Consider the following 22,100-nt stretch of genomic DNA (forward strand, 5'->3'; position numbering starts at 1 on the left):
CAATTTTCTACGACCCTGCGTGTTCACAGTGGCGAACTATGCTGCTACTTGACAAGAGCCCTTTCAGCGACCTCGTAATTCCTCAAGCGCCAACCGGCCAGCGGTGGGGCTGACAACAGCATCGCTTGGCGCCCCGCACTGCAAGCTTCGGCGGCGTGCCTGCGCATCGTTGTCATGCCTTTTTTTGTGGCGTGTCTGACGACGATCGAGGTGTTTTCAACGCACCACCGGACGAATATTACGACAGAGGAATGCCCGACGTATTCCCGGTGGTGAAACATAACCAGGACAACGGGGGCTCCGACCCCAAGCGGATTGCCACGGCGGAAGCAACTTAACGACCACCTGAGCAAGAGAGGAGCGTGTCTCTCGTGTTTGTGTGTATGTGTGTGTGTGTGTTTGTTCGTGGGGGCGCTACTATCAGCGCCATGAATTTTGTGATTGGTGCGTCCCGACGTCAGTCGAGAAAAAGTGTGAAAGGGAACGGAACCAACGCGCCTATTTAATCTCTCGCCCACAGGAGCGCACTGCCTGTTCTCTGAGACCGAAAGGTAAATACTTGTACAAAAAATTTTCTTCTCCTTCAACTTCGTCATCATGACTGCCCCAGCACGACACCAACCAGGGTCCACTTCGACCACGCTGCCCCGATTCGCAATACGACTCAGGGAGATTGGCCAGGGAAAGGTCACTCACCGAGACAAAATATATAGTCGGTAATTAAAAATCTAACGAATGCATTTAAAGTAATCGGTTACGGGGGAAATACATATAAACTGAAAAAAATGAAGTGCCCTAACATGAAATGTAGCACCAGAAAGTGTTGAAACCAATATAATACCAAGAAAAGAAAGAAAACCATGAAAAGTATGTAAAAATATAAAACAAAAAGAGAAGTTGGTGAAGGAGAGGCAGTGGACGGGAAGGAACTGATATAAATGATCATAGGCGCTGGTATCTTTTTAGGGACGCCCGGCAGGGCGATCTGGTGCCTTAACTACATCTCAGATTCTTTCTCTTCTTCCGCCGTTTTTTTGTGTTTAAAAGTTAGATTTCACATATCCCTTCTAACGAAATCCCAGTAGATGCTTCGACCTGGCCAATCTCCTCAAAGGGGTACGCGCTGAACTCGCTAACCTTTATGTCATCGTCGTCGTCGGCTTCCTCGTCATCATCATTTTTGCTTTTGCAGTGAACTAACGACTACCTCTTGGATGGCGGCGAACGAGTCCAGTGGCCCTCGGTTCCAGAATGGTGACGGCCACAATATCTTCTGCAGGTCATGGACGCCTCGAGACGAGCCAAGGTTTGTCCTTCGCTCCTTGCGTTGCTAAGATGATCACCCCGAACATCAGCACCTGGGAGGGCATTCTGGCATCGTCAGTGGGAATTCTTCCCGTTTAACTGTCAGCGTAGGTGACCGAAAAGAACCAAATACACTACTCCTGAAAAAAAAAAAAAACAGGGGACTGCAAGAAGCTGGAACACATTCCTAATCTTTTTACATGCGGATTAAGTCCGGAACTCTGCATTTTCAACGCTTCTTCTTTCTTCTTTTTGGACAGCTGGGGAAAAATTTCAAACGTAGAAAAACGAAAGCGAACTTTTTTGTGCACCTTTGCTTCCTAACTTTTTCGAGCCATCGCAACGAGTATGAACTGCCCTACCAGGAGGGAGGTATCATTCATGTATCATAATGCGGTATAGTGTAGCGCAGAATGTACAAGACAAAAAATCACCTACATATTCACGAAGAACATCGCCTTCGTGATATTGCATATTCGTGGTCACGCTGCTTAGCACAAGGTTACCGCTAACTCTGCCGACTTTCTATCCACCGTTTTTTTTTTTTTTTTTTCATTTCTATTTCATGCCAAAACTCGGAACTTGGTGGGATATCCACCCCGAATCTTAGGTCGTACAGCCCGAGTTTGTTCTCAATCTGTATCGATGCTACTAAGGTCCTTTTATCGACCGGCTTGGCTGCTACCTTCTTGTCTGACTTATTTCAGTCGTTTTGCAAGCTATCGTATTTGAGAGAGTAGTTTAATATTGCCAGAGTAGGGACAAATACTTCAAGGCTTTTTTTTAATACCCCCACACAAACAGTGACTGTGGGACCAGTTTCCTATTGAGATACCAGGAATGCCTCTCAAAACGTTTGCGTGCTTATTCTCCTTTAGTGCGGCCGCGCTTCCTACAACTAAATTTAAAATGTGGGTGTTTCACGCGCAAGAGCTTCACTTGGGCTTTGAGGTACGTCGTAGTGGAGGACATTAGATTAATTTAGACCACGCGCTGATCTTTAGCATGCGTCGAAATCTTGCAACATGCGCGTTTTCGTTTTTCACCTTCACCGGAAGCATGGCCGCCGCGGCCCTTGGGCTCAGCAGCAGAACGCCTTAGCCATTGATCCACCGCGGCGCATGTGCTTCCTACAACTGCTACCTGTTTTCTTTATGTGCGTGTTTATTTCAGGCACGGGGTCGAATGTGAATATGTGGATTAGTGCAGCACTCAGGAATTCTTGTGAAAATTTGCGGGTGGAGTCAGGGCCGGATTAACAGTGCGAAGTGCCCGGTTCAAAAAAATAAGGAAGGGCTGGCCGCACCCCCGGCCCCCTCCCGCCGTACTATCTCGTCATTCTTGAGACAACGTTTCTTTTAATTCGCTACGAAGACCACATGCCGTATTTATTCGAAGAATCTCCGGAGTGCTTCTGAGTATCGCCTGGGCGTCTAATTCCTCGCAGGGCACGTAAAAAGGTTGCCATCGGAATTGAGTTCAACTATACCAGGAAACAAAGCAAAGATGAAAGGTAGAAATGCATGCGAACCTTAGAAGTGCAGTCCACGACCGGCGTCATAGATAGTTGTGGTGAAGTCTAATAGCGCTTTCCATTGGGTGAACAGGAGCACTTCTAACTGCACCTAAAGTGCTCTCGCGAGTTCTGGCGTCTTCCAGTGGTCGGGAAAGAGCAGGGGTTTTGTGTTTCATTGGTCGAGGAGGAGCACTTTTTTGGCGCCGAGAGCCGCCGAGAGCAGTTCTCGGTGCTCCGTCGCCAGCTACGGAGTAACAGGGAACGCCGAGGAAGTCACATGACCTCTTTTACGTCATTTCTGGTTTTATCCCCGGGTGGCGGAGGAAAAATGGCGGAATAGCCGCGATAGTCGCTCAGTGCGTACGGCAGCAGCTAAGCGCGACCGTCTGGACGATGCTGCTACTTTTAGATGATGAAAGCACCATAGATTCAAGCGCAAACTCATCATCGGACAGCAGCAGCAGCAGCGGCGACGACGACGACGATTTGACATTGCATGAGTTTATGTTCGAGCATCTGTTCACCCCGCCGGAGCAGCGACCGAAGGTAGAGTCGTATCTGGAAAAGACAACGGATGTTGTTATCGTTCGCAGCTAATTTTAGGGAGATACGATGGTGACCCTATCATGGACATGAACATCCGCTCGACTTCTTCAGTCGTCGCCATGCGGAAGGCAGACACAAAACCACCGGCACGTATCTGGCAAAACTGGCGAGGAACAGCGTGCGGACAACACGAGCGCGCGAAATGCTCCGGGAAGCGAGAGCGGGGAAAGTTTCGGTCACATGACTCTTGACATCACACCCTCCCCCTCTTTTCACTGCTCCCGGAGCAGCGCCAATGTTTCATTCGCGGAACGGAAGCACACGTCCCCGTTACTCCCGTGTGCTGCTCTGGCTGTACGCTCCACTTGCTCCTGTTCTCCCAATAGAATTCGCCATAAGTGTCGCATGTATTTCTTCAATTGGTTTTAAAGGGACCCTGCAACACTTTCGATAAGCGCTTTCACTCTCTCCTTCGTGTCTGGAAGCACTGCGAAAGCTATCGTTATCAACAGCACGGAGCGTCACTGCGTGAATTCCTCGTCGCACCAGATACGCCTTCGATTTCTGCTTTGTTTTTGTGGCTTTTTTAAGTTGCTATCGAAAAGCGTTCATTGCTGCAACTGAAGGAAAACCGGCCTACAGCCGCTACCAGGCCTCAGTGACGTAATTCAAGCCGTCAAAGAACGTCAAGACCGGGAAAGAGAGAAAACTTTTTTGAGCGAGTTTAGAAGTTATCTGATGGGCATAGAGCAGTAATTTTTGGCTGAGGTACTTTGCGACTCCCTAATCTAAGTACTGAGTGTGTTGGGGGATTACGTTCTTCAAGCATTTAAATTTCAAAAAAAAAAAAAAGTTGAGAAAGGTGTTGCAGGGCCCCTTTAAACTTTATCGCAGCTTACCCTCATTTCAAAAGATATCTTCCCTCAAAAATCAGGGACCTTATTAATAAAAAATGGCTTCCTTACTGCTTCGTTAATTCGGCAGCGCACGCTTTGGTTGCCTGCCTGTGGGCGCTGCCGAAGTAGATAAGTAGGCCTTCTTCAGAAACTGTTCGCACATCCTAGAGTAAATACGCTACTAGTCATCGTCTGGCTATTTTTGTGATTTCATCCAGGAACCAAAATTTAAGCTCATCTAAGGCTGTGTTTCCAAACAAAAAGGGATATTATGTATATTCTATATGCCGACTGAGGTTAACAAATGATATAAATGGCTTATTAATCAAATGTTTCCACCTTGCGGGAGGCTAAATTTTCTAGAAAATGTGGCGTCTATAGAAAACGAGATGGGTATAGAGAACTTTCACAGAAATGTTTTTTAACATAAACACTCTCAAATAAACAATCACACATAATTTCAATTATGCACAGATCGGTCACTTTTAAACCAGTAACACATGTACATTTTTGCAGGCAATACCCACTCTTATAAGAGCAGGAAACTCATCCATATTGCACACACCTTTTCTGCAAATAAAATGCTGAATAAATGAACATTTTTGCAAACGTTTTGTACTTCAACAGTGTAGAAAACAGGCTGTGTGTTTAGCTTAAATTCGAACTTTAAATGGGGCGTGTATACGTAGTACCATATTTTCTATTTCCATCCATCTTTTAAGAAAAGAAAGACAGGTATGCACGTATCTACAAGCATTTTTCTGCATTTTGCTGCGACTGTTTCTTAATGAAATCTTAAACATTGATCTTTCAACAAATCCCAGTTCGGCTGCTCTATGTGTCCATCAGCTTCATCAGCTCCGTCGCTCTACGAGATGCATGGTTTTAGGCGAGTGCAACGTTGTTAGCTCAGGCTGAAGAACTGTGAGCTGACTTCAAGGTTATGCTCAAATATGCAACGAACAGCCTTTTCGCAGCATTCATTATTAAAATAGATAATCTCTCAATCACAGGAAATAGGCAGCACGATTAAACCCTTTTGAGGCAAACCAGAAAGTCTGCCATTTTTTTAGCCGTCGGGTGGCGCGCCAAGCCCAGGGGGCCCGGTTCATTTGAACGCTTTGTGCCATGCTCCTGGGTGGAGTACGTATTCAGCCTTTAACTTCTGGGGCTTTAACTTCTCGACAACTGGATTAATGTTTATTAGCTACCCGCCGCGGTCATTCAGTGGCTAAGGCGTTGCGCTGTTGAGCACGAGGTCGCGGGTTCGATTTCCGGCCACGGCGGCCGCTTTTCTGATGGAGGCGAAAAGCAAAAACGCCTGTGTGTACGAGATTTCGGCGCACATTGAAAATTCCCAGGTGGTCAAAATTATTTCGGAGACCTCCACAACGGCGCGCCTCATCGCCTGCTTTGCGTAGGCGCGTTAAACCCTACAATCAATCAATCAGTCAATCAATTTTTCTTAGCAGGTAAGCGTAATAGCCCAGAGCGGCCTCGAACGCTGGAGACTTTTGACCCCCCCGCCCTCCCATTCCTCTACTACCACGCAGAGCTCTTGTGTTCCTGACTCACGGCTTCTGCGATCACTGCAGCGAGCCAGGATACCTCCTTTTGGCAGAGTCCTTGGTCCCACTCGGCTGCTACGTCTTCACCCACGACCACGGCAAGTACTACGCCTGGCTGTGCTTTATAATCGTGAAACGTTCTACCATCCTTCTAGTTACGCATCGATGACGCGCTAGTTCTCCACTGGACGGGTTCGCAAAGCGGCGGATACTTACGGAGAGATGAAGTCTTTTAGCTGTGGATGCACAAACAATATCTCAGGACACCTGCTTTGAAGGCTAAATCTTGGCAAACTATTGTGACGGGTACCTTTTATATACAAGTGCTCACGTTTACACTGCATACACGCTATTTTACCGTCCTTGTTTCACCTTAATCCAGTTTAATCTACCCTATCCCAACTGAAGCCGCTAATAGGTAGTTGGGATGCAGCCTTAGCACAATCGTATCTCCCTGGAAACGCAAAATGTAGTGCTGTAAAAAAAATTCAATTGCCCTAGCGCAATATACAAATTATGAACTGTAAAACGACTACTGTAATTAGCGTACAATGTAATTATTCAATACGTAATTAGCATACTACGTAATTAGCATACAACGTAATCATACAACATTATTATCAAATCAGCAAACTTGGACCGGCTCAACTAACCCACAAATTTAATTTTGGAATTCCCCCTCACTCAAGCTCAAGCAGGTACATTGCAGAGCAACGGATCTACGCTCCCCCAAACTCAAACTCACAGCGAGCGCAAAACTCAGAACTCACTCAGGCTCAGAACATACTCGGGCTCAGAACTCAAATGGACTCAGTACTCACTTGGGCTCACAACTCAAAATGAACTCAGTACTCACTAGGGCTCAGAACTCAAAATGGACTCAGAACTCAAACGGACTAAGTACTCACCCGGGCTCAGAATTCAAAATGGACTCAGAACTCACTCGGGCTCAGAATTCAAAGGGAACTCAGTACTCACTAGGGCTCAAAACTCAAAATGGACTCAGAACTCACTTGGGCTTAGAACTCGAACGGACTAAGTACACATCCGGGCTCAGAGCTCAAAATGGACTCTGAATTTACTGGGGTTCAGAACTGAAAATGGGCTCAGACCTAACCGGGCCTCAGAACTTAAAGATGGACCCAGAACTCACTCGGGCTCAGGCGTTCTCAAACTCAGTCGGGTTCAAACTCACTCTGGATCACTTGTGCTCAATCTCACTCGGGCTCACTCGGGCTCAAACTCACGATGACACATTAGCCTCAAGCTCACTCAAACTCAAACTCACGCGTGAGCTTCAGCCCAAATGAGTCTGAGTGAGGGGTCTCATGTGTTAGTCCACCGACCACTGACCGTCAGTGCCGTGGATGTTCCTTCTACGCAGTCGGTCACGGCAAAAGCGAAGGACCTCGTGGAAATATCAGGTCAGCGGACACTTACGTGGACGACATGCTGACGCACATTGACATGGCACGGGCCATGTTTACCGGCAAACCCGTTTTCTTGTTTGGCCACTCAATGGTGAGTAGGAGCAGGATTCATTTTACATGCATTAAGAGGCCGTGCCTCCAATAACCAGCGGTCAAACAAGCAACACAGCTGTCAGGTGTCTCCTCAGAGATGTAATACCCCACGCGCCACAATGAATAGTACAGTCGGTAAAACGTTTGTCTATAACAGCGATTTCAACTTCAACCGGCTACATCCGAAAACTGCCGAAACATACTCGTTCCAAACATGTGGGAGTCAAAAGCGAAGGGCTAAGACTTCAGAATTCCGCAGTAGTTTTATTCAAATCCCGCACCGGCGGGGCAGGATAGGGCTGAGAGTACGAAAGCTGTGTTATAGACAAGCCTTTTACCGGCTGTACATAGTATTACACAGTGGTCTAAATATCTCAAGTATTCCAACCATAAGCACGCACTATGAGAGTTGAAATCAAAGCAGGGCACTTTAAAATATTCCGACTACATATCTTTTATTTGGATCCTCCCCAAATGAGGGAGAAAGAAACCAAGTCGTAATATTGGCCACGAGACAGCGAAATAGCAACTTGCTTATGAAGTGGATAATGCGTGATCACCAAACAGGAATCAACAACCAGCACTTAGAAACAAGTTGTGATTATTTGTTTCTTCGGTCTCTTTCTTTATCTTTTTTCAATCTCCCACAGACACAAGAGCACGGCTATTTTACCCACAATAACCCAGTCCTCACTTGAAACTTTTATTTACTTATTTATTTATTTATTTATTTATTTATTTATTTATTTATTTATTTATTTTTTATTTATTTATTTATTTATTTATTTATTTTTTTATTTATTTATTTATTTTTACTTATTTTTTATTTATTTATTTATTTATTTATTTATTTATTTATTTATTTATTTATTTATTCTGAGTACCTACATCGCTCATTGGGCATTGTTGTCGGGGGGTTACAGTAGAAAAAATAGAAAAACGGCAAATTATAACCAAACACCAATTACACATAGCAGCATACAACCTATTTAAACACTTACAGCACAACACTGTAACCATAAAACACATAATTACAACAAAAGGAGAAATACATGCCGTAAAATAAACACCAGCAACCAAAGAAAGTAAGCACACGTTGAATATAACATGACATAGCTTATAAACAATGAATTGAAGGCGATATAATTGTGGTCGAACCAGCTCTTGTCGATGGTTTTACGCTCAGGTGCAAGTGCGCCTCCGGGAAATCGGCGAGACTAAGTCGGAAGCCGCCCAGATGGGAGAGGGAAGAGAATGCCGAATGAGGAGAGCCCCTGTAGGTGGAGAGGAGGTGCTCGCGGTGAAGGGAGGAGGAGGCGCTACTCGCGCCGCTCACGGTCAAAGCGGAAGCACGTAAGAATAAGGACAAAAAGCCTTCCAACGCGCTTTCCTGCGCGCCTCCCCAGACAAGTCCACGTGAATGATGAAATACTGAAGATTCAAGGCCACGCCGTGGACACGAGCAGGCAGTGAACAGGCAGAAAGCCTGGGGCACGAGCTGAAAAAGGCTGGTAAAAGGCACGGTTAGGCTTATCCGGGAGAATAGCGCGTAGCCCACGTTCATTAAGTCAGACGTCAAAATATTTAAATTTCATCCGCGTGCGCGGATATGTCGCCGTCCTCACAGATGTGACCGGCTTTCATATAATAAAACATCCACAGAATACGCCCAATGGTTCAGAATAACTAGTACACTCCCTAACTAAAATTACGAAGCCATTAGTGTGCCAGTAATGAAACCTAGTCGTTATCGATTTCATATTAACGTATCAATCGAAGAACTCCGGTGCAGCGCTTAAGTACAGGTTTATTCCTTCGTACTTGCGTGTCGTGGTGCCCGACGTGTCTCAGCTTGCTCCAATAGTGCTCAGAGAGAACTTGCGTTAAAAATAACGTGCTCTGGTGTGGTAAATCTGCGAAACCGCGTCGTCTTTTCCCCAACGGCAGCAGCAGTTCAAGACGACCATGTAAAAATGACATAGCTAGCTAGCGTCCCACTATAACTATTTAATTTTAAAATAGATGGTGTTTGTGTCCACGTTTTCTTATAAAACCCGACATACCAAACTGTCACGTTTGAGCGATATGCACGCCCGCACGAATGGACGCGAAGACGTAGAGGCGCCGTCAAAAGTACACGGTAGTTTTAGAACACGGTATCGTAATAAATTTACAGAAATTTCTTCTTCTGGAATCTGCCTGGCTGCATTGGTGTGCGTTTAAACGAGTCCTCCCTAATAGAAAAGGCTTCCTATTGACCGGTAATTGGTGTCATAAAGCAGATAAGACAAATATCTTATGATATTCACAAATCCTTGTTCTAAATTCCAATTACTTATGACGGCGCCTGCACAGGCAGAAAGACGAATTCGGTGACGCTTATTATTCTCTGCCGCATGCGGTCTGTTCGCGTGAACTGCAGGGCGGCTTACTGGTGGTCATGGCGGCTCAGCGAAGGCCGAACGATTTCTCTGGCATGGCTCTGCTCGCTCCGCTTTTGGGCGTCTCCAAGCACCATGCCGGCTGGCTCACGGCATGTTCATTTTTCTCTGTAACGTCATAAGTTATCGTACATCCTTCATAATTTACATTCGTTATCTTCGCAAACACGGAACGGCTTAGCATGCTTCGCATGGCAACCAGGTCCGGTATTCTACTATTTTGTTCGTTTTGTGCCCGTTTCAAGAGTGTCCGTTTTGAGAAAGCCCTCATTGGCTAAACGTGAACGCCCGGATGTGACGCCATGCAAGCATGGCGGAGCTTAGAGCCGTGGCCTGTCAGAGCCACTAGTTCGGAGCAGACGATTTGGGCAGACGATTTTTCGTCGTATTGTTGTTGGTTCGCTGGCGGAACAATAAACACATAAGATAGTTTAAAATAGGTTTAGTCATTTGAAATGTGTTTACAAGAACAGTTGCGCAAAAGTCTACCCAAAGCCCGCCTAGAACTAGAAATACGCCACAATAAAACGCACGCAAAACGGACGTTTCAAAAATGGACAATAACGAGAATACCGCCCCAGAACAAGTCGATAAATTGCGAGTTGTCCAAGCTCACGAAAGTAACTTGGTGCTATACACGACGAACGCTTATTAAGACTGGTTGTGCCAACAGATGGCGCTGTAGGAGTTTGAACGCGGGAAAATTGAACTGAATTGAGCAACGCTCCATTGCATTCATCAGTAGGGGAGCGAGATGGGAGGAAAAGAGCGTGACGGTTGTGGAAGAGAGGCTAGGATGTTACGTTGCACGAGCGTCAGAAAGCCATCATTTGTCGACGACTTGCGCAGCGAAGCAAGCGAATACACGGCAATTTTTTCCAACGGTATCTTTCCTCCACATGTCCCGGTTCTGCCAGAAAACCGCCGTTAGACTGCTGGGCTGCCTCTGTCCCGGCCTCCCCGTGGGCTCGACGCCTCCCTACGACCTGTGCTGCAGAGATCCCGCCGTGGTCCAACGCATGGCCAACGACCCGCTTCAATACCGCGGCAGTGTGTATGCCGGATGGGGGGCGGCCATGATGAGTGCCCTCAACGTGAGTCAAGAATCGACTACTTATGATCCTCTGAAATCGATTGTAAGCTCCCTTCTATTTACAGCAATGACATTTATAAATGGAGTACTGTCCTGACAGGGCCATGGGCCCCGTTAGGAATATAACCTCGCAGTTACAGTCAGAGGCTAAGGGGTTGAATGACTGCAACGAGCCGACAAAACGTCCAATCAAATTCAGTCCAACCAATGCTAACCCTTACAGTTGAATGATACCAACACGGGGTCATGCGACAGACGTCATACGCAGCCCTTCTTCAAAAGACGCAGTTGGAGCAAGTGGCTCTTACAGTAACGCCGTTGTTCAACTAGGATGATAACGAAGCGTAAGAAAAGGTGGTTAAAAGGGATTAGGACAGGAACGGAGTCGCAGCGTTAGGTCTAATGAAAAACACGAGAGCAGTTGTTACAGTTTCCGCACGACGAGGCAGAAGGAAGAGCTAAAACTCGCCATCATCAAAGCACGCGCGGCGGACTATAAAAATGAATATAGTGCTGGGTCGTCCACCCATGATCTTATTGTTAGCGAATAGTACATCCACGATGGCGTTGTCACCAAACGGCTACATTACAGTTGGACAGATCTTCTGTATAACGATTTTTCCGGTGAAAGGACTTGAAGCAGGCTCTAGCGGGCATGCTTATAACATGACGTGCATAAAAGCAGTCAACACGGGCTCTTCTAAAAATAAGAGGTGTTTGGTGATTCGTCGAGCGCAAAGATATGAACTATAGTGCGGCGGTGACCCCTCCGTCCTGTTTATCCATTCTGGTTATTGAGTGGCTCTGATACAACGCGCTGCAAAAGTTCGATTGCTAAAATTTGATCTCATGGTCAGTGCTTGAAACGCACTACTGTGAAAAAGTGACTGGACTGATCTGATCAAATCAAGGCTTCTTGCCATCGGGTACACCTGCCGTACACAAACACGAGTCGTTGTAAAACGCGAATATGGTTGAGGTTACAAACTACAGTAGATTTGAGTTGTGTGTTGGATGAATAAACTAGGATGTCGCAGCCTTCATCGCTCTGACACTTTACACCTAGCCTCCGCCGTATTATGCGTTCTGCATCTAGCATTCCGCATTCATATCAAACATTTCTAGATAAGTAATAAATAAACTGACTCCCTATGTTTTTTGTTTCCACAGACCACTCTTGCCAACACTAGCGCTGTGCAGCTGCCGTTTTTTATTCAACATGGCACGGACGACAAGATGTGTGACCTTGAATACTCGAAAGAGTTCTTTAAGAAGGCCCCTAGCAAGGACAAGAGTATCAAGGTAAGACGCTAAAATCTAGGCGAACGTGAAGGACGCCAGGACCTTTTTACATCGTCTCTGGCGCTCTTCTACAAACAGCGCAGTAAAAAAAAAGGAAACCTGATAACGATAAAACAACACAGACAAAGACTGGGCAAAGGTAAATGAGTATCTCAGTAGAGATATATGGGGAAGTGAACAGAATAAAAAAAAGGAGGAGTAGGCAACTCATACATTAAAGTTCCCCTTAAAGTTAAGTGGGTATACTAACTCCCGTTAACCCTGGGTTCAGATACGTTCCTATCCACGGCTTCTGTACCTTAAAAGCAGACTTCTTTTTCTGTTTCAATTACAAAATAAATGATCTCATCGTCATCATCCTTATCATCATTATCAATAGACTCCCGTTAGGAAGAACCCGGTTAAGGAGAACTTTATGGTTAAGACAAACAACAGAACAACACTTTTGCTCTCTTGTAACGTTCATGACACAAAAACGTATGGTTTGGCTTTCAGCTCCACATCCAGAGTTATCCAGACAAAAAGCCACCAGCCTACTAAGACTACAAACAAACTCCAATCCCCGTCTCGCCCATCTTCCTGCCATCTACCCCACCCTACACTCGGCCACCTGTAATTTCTGTACCTTACCCGGCACCCTATAGCACCAAGGAGCTTCCAGGAGCTGCTTGGAGAATTTCAATAAGCTAAATGCGGTTGCTAAGGCATTGCTTTCTGTTAGGAGGCAATCCGCCTCACGCCACAGAGCCTCATTTTACGGTGATATCTGTCAGTAATGCCATCAGGGTGAGGGGTATTTTTAGTTTTGCTTGCATTTGCACCCGCTCGCCGGTTGCGGCGTTGGTATCTAATTACAGGTTTCTGTCACCAGTGTGTTCGTAGGGTGTGTGTGGGGGGGTAGATAAGGAGGTAACCAAGAATCGAAGATACCTGCGTGTCGAGGTATACCGTCGGGATGTGGCGGTATTGTGATTGATGTACCAGAAAGTGATATGTTCTTTCAAATATTTATATTAAATGCGTGAGTATTTATGAACGGTTTCTTCAATGAAACACGCCTGTTTTTCTATAATGCTCGCCGTGTCTAACGTTCGCTGCTTAGGAAAATGGAATCAACGAATAGCCTTCGTGCTTTCCTAAACACGTGTTTCTTCCAGACATTGCATTTGTGGGCTGCAGCAAAGGCGGCTTTAGACGGGCTCTGTGTACAACTATCCACAGAAGATGCATGGGGTCTTGTGGAGTTACATATTAAAGGGCACAACGCCCGTGAATAAAACGTCTTCACAGCAATACGTTTGTTCAAAGTAGTGAAGCCAACCTAGAAACACTTTCTCTGTAGTGTTTGTTAGGGATACACAAGGCTGATTTTTCAAGATATTAGAGATTTTTAGCTGACAATTTTTGGCGGTCTGCTTTGCTCCCAGCGGCCTGACCGGCGCGTCAGCAGGAGAAAGGCTTTTAGCTAAGCGATAACCGTGTCTTCCTCGGCGGGGAATCATCGCGTCACAGCTCATCCTCTGCGCGTGGGTAAACCGAAACTTCATCCAAAGGAAATATAAGAATTGATATTTTAGACACTCGAATAAAGCGAAATGCCACGCTTATTGCCCTATTTTATATAATTTAGTCACTGACATGATATAACGATCCTAAATATATATAAAAGAAGTCGTTCAACTTTCCCGTAGCTACGACAAGGCTGTCTTTCTGGGAGCTGCATAAAAGTAGGCCCGCACTTCAGTCGACGTTTTTCGCATGCTTTCTAAACATCGTTGAGGTGTGTGACATCTTTGCCTATTCGGAAGTGCTTTCGCGGTTCAGTTGCTCATGTTTCAACTGAAAAAAAAAAAAAAATTGGCTGTGGCTTAACTCAGTTATGCCTGGGCGTGCTTAGCGAGAGGAACGGTTAATTTTATTGTTTAGCTTGGTTTTCTGTACCGTTACGACGCTTCTCGAGGCGTGCAGCTCGTTCTTCCTCCGTTTCCTCGGCTCGGTCCCTCCTTTTGGTTTCGTTCCGGCGACGAAGCCTGACGACGAATCCCACCGAGCCGCCCTTTCTATATATACGATTTTTAGATGCGACTGCATCTCATTCACTCGCCTTGTCCCTCCATAAGACGTTGTTGTTGTCCGTCCACACCCCTCCCCCATTCTCCTCGCCGCGCGAGCTGCGCTCTCCGCCGCTCACCCCCTCTCCTCTCCGATAGCGAACACTCTCTCGCGAGGGGCATTGGATTGGATTCGATTGGATTGGCTTGGCTTAACTTGGCTTGGATTAGGTTGGATTTGATTTGATTTGATTTGATTGGATTAAAGTAGATTGTGTTGGATTGTGTTGCGTCATAGCCGCGCCACGTTGCGTCATAGCCGTGGCAGGGGGTTCACGGCACGTTTCACGCGATGGGAGAATCAACCTAACGAAAACAACAGCGGAACCCCCTATGCGTCGCATCTACACAGGGGTTCCCGCGAGGAGAGGTGGGAGAATTTGTATTTTTATTTTGTATTTGTATTTCTTATTTTTGTATTTTTATGTTTATTTTCATTTTCATTTTACTTGTTCATTTTTTTTTTTCGGTGAGCGGCGCTGCCAGCTGCGGTGGCTAGGGAGTCGCTAGGCTCCCTAGCCACCTCAGGTTCTCCAGGAACCGCTGCCAGCTAGGGAACCGAGGTGCGTCCACCGGTCACCGCGAAACGGCGAGAATACGGCCGTTGTAGTTCTCGCTACAGAACTGACGGCGCTGTTGCACGCTCACCTCGCTGGGAGCAGCCATCTTGCTATTCGGCGCCAGAGCATATGCTGCCGCAACGGTCCATTCAGCGAGCCGGCGAACAAGGCTGGGCCCCGCTCCGGTAACGCCGCTGGCGCCGGAGCGCGCCACGCATGCGCAATGGCGCTCCCGCTTGCTATCGGAGCGGAGCGGAACGTTGAAAACGATCAGCTAAAACTCTCTGGCCTTCATACTTTGATCTCAGATTAAGTTTTTCCAGCGATTAGCTTCTGTGCAACGCTGGAGCGGCGCTTAGGGGGCTTCACTGTAGAGCGTCTCATATTGATACATGGCCTGGGTCTTATGAAATATGTAACGAAAAGCTTTTAGCTCCCTTCCTACTTTGACATCAGACTCCCTACTTTAACGCTGTAAAAGTGTCCTCTCTGGAATGGATGTGTGCGGCCTTAAAAGCGGATTGAGATAAAAAACTTTCTGCATAAACATTCCTTGATTGACCACGTCGTAACAGTCAGGAACAATTCAGTCGTAACAATGGGACTGAATTTAGAGCTGGTTTGAGGAATTGCAAGAGAGTGCGACTGTTCTGTCTTGTCTCATAGTCACATCTTTTCGGATCTCCGCCCGCAGGTCTACATGGGCGCGTATCACAGTCCCCTGAATGAGCCAGAAGGCGTCGGGGAGGAGGTGCTTAAAGACCTCGTAGCTTGGTTCGACGCCAGACTGCCTCCTTCAAAAAGTCTTATCCTTTCGCCGCACGACAACGACGAAGGAACGGATACAACGGCGAAAATCTTCGACAGTACTGTTTAGAATTTGACTTCCACCCACCGCAGCCTGTTCGGGAGTGTAAGGAGTTTCTTTTTCTAGAAATTTGACCGAGATTGCTTACCCTAGCTCCTTGTACTGCGACCGACCTGAAAAAGTAGCACGAGAATAAACCTTTAGAACAACGTCTTGATTCTAAAGTATCAGGCTTTAAGAAAACGTTACTATCTCAATTTTCTGTCCTCTTTGGCGCAATAAAATATTTTATTGATTTATTGATTGGTTAATTGATTGATTGATTGATTGATTGATTGATTGATTGATTGATTGATTGATTGATTGATTGATTGATTGATTGATTGATTGATTGATTGATTGATTGATTGATTGATTGATTGATTCCGAAATACCCTGCAGCCGGTCCTTCGCTGATCGAAAAACGAGTATCCTGGATACGTCTCCAGACTAATACATGCCCAAAAGCAGGCCTCTACGGGCACTTTCACCCAGGAATGTGCGACGGTAAATGCAAGCAGTGCTCCTAGCTTGCAAGTTTTGCAGCATGCTTTGCGAATGCCCTAAAGTACAAAAGCCGACCTCAGCAATCTACAAGGTGCATTTCTTATTACCAGTCGTTACATTGGCGAAGACATCTCCGTACCAAGCTTCGTCACATCCGTCATGTAGTGGTAGCGGGGGTGACGAGCGGCGAGAAGGACAGCTGCTTAGGGGTTGACGACAAAAAGCCGAGAGCGAAACTTAATGTGTTTACTGAATGGCGAGGTGCACAGCAACGATTAAAGGAGCAGCATCCTAGTACATGCACACAAGAACACCCTTTCCCGGTCTCGTGATTGCCGCCGCAGGTGTAGTCAGAGAGAAAAGGGAAAGGAGATTTCAGCGGGTGGAACCTGTTCGCAGAGAAAAGTCTCAACACGACCGTCCTAGAAGCAGTTCCGGATTTTGAAACTGCCGCGAGGGTGAATCGTCGCCAACAAAGGCCTGCGCGTCAGACACGCTCATGCTTGTCGTAACTTGTTTGAGGAGGGCGGGCTTTGCCGCAACACAGAAAAACTTCTCCGAACTACACCAAAACATAACACGCGCGCACACGGTAACGGCTTGGTGAATCGTGATTACAGCAAACAGCAGTGGGAGACCGTGCAACCTAGCGAGGACCGTGACATCCATACGTGGGCCGTACGTCCAAAGGGCCAGGATGCCGCTAGGAGCCAAGATATCCTAGCCGTCGTCTATTGCACCTGTCACACGGGCACTTTCAATCCGGATTGAAGCGAAGCGCGATTGGCTTTTCGAGCGTGCTCGACGCACCGCCGCTGCTACACAGCACGTTTCAATCCCGATCGAGAAGTTGCGCCGGTTGCACTCACGTACGTACGCCAGACGGCGCCAAAAATGTACTTCGCGGTCGGCGTGAGGTCTCTTTGCTCGGTCGTAGGTATATGTATGAATGTTACCGCACGTTTATTTGAGTCAAGTTATTTCATACAATTTCTGGCGTTAGCTGAAGTTGTCAACTTCTGTGCCATTAGTCAGCGGGGACGAGAGTATCACCGCTTTCGTCCGATCCCGCTTGGAAACCTCAATCGCGCTTGGGAAACCAGGATTGAGTTCGAGCGGGATCGGCCTCAATCGCGATTGAAACTGCTGTGCGGCAGCGCCCTATCCGGAACAACTCAATCGCGATTGAAAGTAACCGTGGGACAAGGGTATTAAGCACATCATCCCCCACTAAGCCTTTCCTCGGGACAGAATGAAGTTGCGTACTGGTAAGACTGCTAACAAGGCTCGTTATATATATATATATATATATATATATATATATATATATATATATATATATATATATATATATATATAGATTCAGATTGGCAAATGAGGGGTTCGTTGAATGAAAGCAGAAATAAGGGTAGGCAGTCAAGAAAGCCAGCCAAGGAAAGCAAAAAACAATCTGGTACTTCATTTTATTCTAGAAACAGATATATTTTATTGAAATAAAGTGGGGCAGAACATGCCAGCTTGGTGGGATCCGAATTCACTCACGACCTCCAGAATACGCATCTGGTGCTATGACCACTACGCTACCGGCGGGGCTGTGCTCCCCTCCACTTTCATGGGTATTTAAGTCAAGGTAATTATTTCCTGTGCTTGGGGGTGGTAGCCAGTACCACTAGGACTATTCGAAGCAGAGGTCGGCGGACTTACTCATGAGTCCACTCACTCAGACTCCTTTGAAGTCAAACTCACACCTGAGTTTGAGTTTGAGTGAGCGCGAGGCTAGTATGGCATGGTGAGTTTGAGCTTGAGTGAGTTTGAGCCCGACTGAGTTTGACTACTCCTGAGACCGAGTGAGTTCTGATGAGTCCATTTTGAGTTTGAGTACATTTTGAGTACTGAGTAAGTTTTGAGTTTTAGTACATTTTGAGATCTGAGTACATTTTTAGTTTTAGTACATTTTGAGTTTTGAGTACATTTTGAGTTTTGAGTACATTTTGAGTTCTGAGTACATTTTGAGTTCTGGGTACATTTTGAGATCTGAGTACATTTTGAGTTTGAGTACATTTTGAGTTTTGAGTACATTTCGAGTTCTGAGTACATTTTGAGTTTTGAGTCCAAGTGAGTACTGAGTTTTGCGCTCACCGTGAGTTTGAGTGAGCACAGATGTGCTGCTCAGCAAAGAGTGTGAGTTTGAGTAAGTGGTGATTCGAAAATAAATTTGTGAGTGAGTTTGAGTGAGCCGTGCCAAATTTGCCGAGGTATGATTCGGAGTGAAGGATACCTTCTTATTAACCCCCGAGCCGTGACTCAAGAGTTTACGACATGTCGACAGTGCTCGGCCAGCGTTGAACCCACTTAAGCTACCTCTGGCACCAAGACTACCAGAACAGAGGCCCTCGCTATGCATATAGTGAATCAGAATTGGAACTGAGGGGCTCGTTGAATGAAGACAGAAATAAGGGTAGGCAGTCAAGAAATCCAAGGAAAGCATAGGGGGAAATGCGGTAGGTCATTTTCCTCTCCTTGAAAGATATTTTTTTGAAAGAAGGCAAGAAAGTACAGAAAAACATGCCCTCCAGGCGCGATCCGAACCCACGACCTCCATAATACTCGTCTGGTGCGATGACCACTACGCTATTGGCTGTGCTGTACTCCCCTCCACTTTCTTGGGTATTTATGCCAAGGTAATTATTTCCTGTTGATTCCGTAGATGATGATAGTGCCTACAAGAGCAGGGCGGTTGTCGCAGCGCAGTAGAGTGTCCCAGGACTGGTAGATTTTGCTGGCGCTCACAATAATATACATATTCCCTATCTATCATTTGCCAGCCTGGACTGATCTTACAAACCCCGAAAACCTGTACGGTCCACCTATTGTCTGTCTTGCGAAATATCGATAGGCTTATTCGCTACCCAAGGAAATTTACTCTCCGATAGGTCTCTATGAACGCATCGATGCTGTTCAGTTCTTCAGAAACGGTGCCCCGTGATTGCGTCAATTTTAACAGAGGAACTGTTGTATTTCGGGCCTTTTCCTTCGTCTGCTGAAGGTTGCGCATCACGCAGGGGTAGGACCAGGTTCTCAGGCCCGCCGGCGGCCTCTATAAGTGAATCTAGGAACTTCTTCGCTTATGGTTCCCAGACCCACTGGTAGAGGGCACAGTGGTCACGCACAGGGGGGTTCTTCTCCCTCCCGCTAGGGGAGCTGCGGATTCCTTTGCGCGAGGTGAGGACGGCAGCGTAGCAGCGTAGAACGCTGCCGTCCTCGGCCAAGAGCCCGTTGAGATTCAAACCGACACCAGAGAACCGCAGTACTCAACGGGTTTCACTCTGTGTGGAACTGGGTTTAATGTATTTCAACTTTCCAGGAGGCGCAGGCTAAAGCGGGAACACTCGAACTACCCCTGCTCATCCTGGTGGGATCCGACGACTATATCAGAAACCCAGAAGTCATTAAAGCATTCGTGCCAGAAAACGCCAAGCAAGGACAAGACTATCATTAAATCGAGATGCTAAATCAAGGAACTATATCACAAAATTAAGGTGCACTTCCAGTGGACTGGTAAAAGGTGAAGGTGGTCCCTATTCAGAAATCCGGCATGAAGCATTGACCTTTCAATTACCGACCCATTTCCCTTGCTAGCGTCCCATGCAAAATGTTTGAACATGCAACATTCTCTGAGCTAGCAAACTTCCCTTACTGGAATAACTTTTTTACACCGTCCCAGAACGGAATAAAAAAATTATTCCTGCAAAACGCAACTAGTGTCTTTAGTACAATCCTTGCACACTATCACCGATCGTCAACCACGAGCTGACTGCATTTTTTAGACTTCGCCGAGGCCTTTAATTATATTAATAATCTTTTGCTATTCAAACTTCGAAGTATAAACATTGACCACGGTCTGTTAACGTGGTTTGAACAATTCCGAAACAATCGCTCTCAATTCGTGTCTGAAAATGGTGTCGATTCCCCCATTCCACCGGTAATGTCAGGCGTGCCCCAAGTCTCAGTCCTCGGACCTTTGCTTTTCTTTGTATATATAATGACTGGCCGAGCTGTGTATCCTCTTCTGTCCACGTATTCGCAGATGATTGCGTAGTCTACCGTGAAATTTCTGACAGTGTTGACGTCTCCCAGCTACAGGCTGATCTTAACAATATCGCTGAATGGTGTACCACGTGGAAGATGGACCTCAGTGTAAATAAATGTAAAGTAATGCACGTGCCTCGTACCAGCTGTATACCCCAGCTGATTACCTACTTAATAATACCAGTTTGACGTCAGTAACCTGCTATAAATATCTTGGTGTATATATCGCTTTCAATCTTAATTGTCAATGCCACATTAATTACATAATTAACAACGCCAATCGCTCAGTGGGCTACTTACAGCAGAACTTTTTTAAAGCCCCTCTTGCTGCGAAATAATTCTGTACAAGTCCTTGGTTCGCTCAAAGCTAGAGTATGCATCATATGTCTGAGACCCTAGAATTTCAAAACTCATACATTCTCTTGAATTAGAACAAAATAATTCTGCACGCTTCATATTGTCGAACTGTCATCGCACTTGTAGTATTACGTCAATGAAAAAAAACGTCCCTCCCTCGCTTGGTTGGCGCAAGCTGATAGCTCGGCTTTGCACATTTCATAAAATTTACCATCATCAAACCTAGAGCCGCCCTGAGTTTACCAGCCGCCCCTTCCTACGTTTCGTTTCGCCGCGATCGTTGCTACAAACTCTATATCACGACGTGTAATCACGATTCATTTTTTTTTTCATTCATTCATACCACGCGCTGCTTCTGAGTGGAATTGCCTCCCATCAGATTTGGTGTCCATAGTGGACAGCGAATTGTTTCATTCTGAAATCCCTAATTTTGTTCTTCACCAGGATCTGTGAATTGTACTAATGCTGTTTGTTGGAGGCTTTACTTGTTTTTCTCTAGGACTTGTAATAGAACCCTTATGCCGTCAGATTTCTGTTTTTTGTCTTTATCCATTCACTGTATTTCTGGCACTGTCTACTCTTGTTTGGCGTCAACACGTCACAGCAGTGTTAACGTATCTGTTCATGTGATTGTATCGTGCCTTCTATTTGTATTTCTCTTTCCCACTCCCCTCTGTAATGCGACAGCGCTTGAGGGCGAAATAAATGAAATTAAATGAATGTGTCATCCTTATAGGAATGTCTATTCGTGTTAAACATACAAAACTTTGTCGTCACGTGTGGTAGGAAAACTGAGGTGTGTCTACAGCAGCATAGAAGCTCATCAAAAACATTGGCGGATATCACGCAGTGGTTGTAATCGAGGTAATGCAAAGCTATCAGCGTGGCATGCCATCACTGAAACGTACTGGCGTCCGCATTTTTCCGAGTGTTATTGAGCTTGGCATAGTTTCTGATTTTTTCAGAACGGTGAGCCATGGCGAGTATGTCGAACTAATCGTGAAGACATACTACAGGGACACTAGTCAGTTGCATTCAAAAGTGCGAGCAGGTGGAAAGCAGCAAGTGTTGATGCATAAACCATGGATGTATTCCGCCATGGGAGGAACCCTTTGGTGAGACTTAACCGCAGGCCCGGCAGAACAGCTGAATTTACCGCGTAAACCTTCGTTTGGTGCGTCCAAATGCAATCGCGATTTAAAACACAGCCAAAAACCAAGTGCCTCGTTTAAGAAGACATCGCTTCCATTTACGCTGTCATAAACTACACGCGCAATGGCCAGCCAGGTAGCAGGCGTTTTTTTTTTTTCCGGAGATGAGCAGATGAACGCACGTATTTCCCCCTTGCCTGTTTCTGAATTTTATTGTGCTTAACTATAAATGAGATTTTTCAATGATTATAATGTTCAGCCTGTATCTGCATGGGTACTGGATGCCTC

At 46.0% G+C, this 22,100-nt stretch overlaps 1 protein-coding gene across 1 annotated transcript; it reads left to right on the forward strand.

The window, feature by feature from the left end:
* The first annotated feature begins 7,220 nt into the window (after window positions 1-7,220).
* LOC144160094 (monoacylglycerol lipase-like) lies at window positions 7,221-15,907 on the forward strand. The gene is made up of 5 exons (XM_077691701.1): window positions 7,221-7,352; window positions 9,777-9,887; window positions 10,713-10,889; window positions 12,059-12,190; window positions 15,556-15,907. Exons 1-5 carry the CDS (start codon window positions 7,281-7,283, stop codon window positions 15,736-15,738), a joined length of 675 nt encoding a protein of 224 aa, XP_077547827.1. The 5' UTR covers window positions 7,221-7,280; the 3' UTR covers window positions 15,739-15,907.
* The last annotated feature ends 6,193 nt before the right edge of the window (window positions 15,908-22,100 follow it).

The sequence above is a fragment of the Haemaphysalis longicornis genome, unplaced genomic scaffold, assembly GCF_048455015.1.
Source record: "Haemaphysalis longicornis isolate Haplotype H1 unplaced genomic scaffold, Haemaphysalis longicornis Haplotype H1 scaffold_10, whole genome shotgun sequence".
Taxonomy (NCBI): Eukaryota; Metazoa; Arthropoda; class Arachnida; order Ixodida; family Ixodidae; genus Haemaphysalis; species Haemaphysalis longicornis.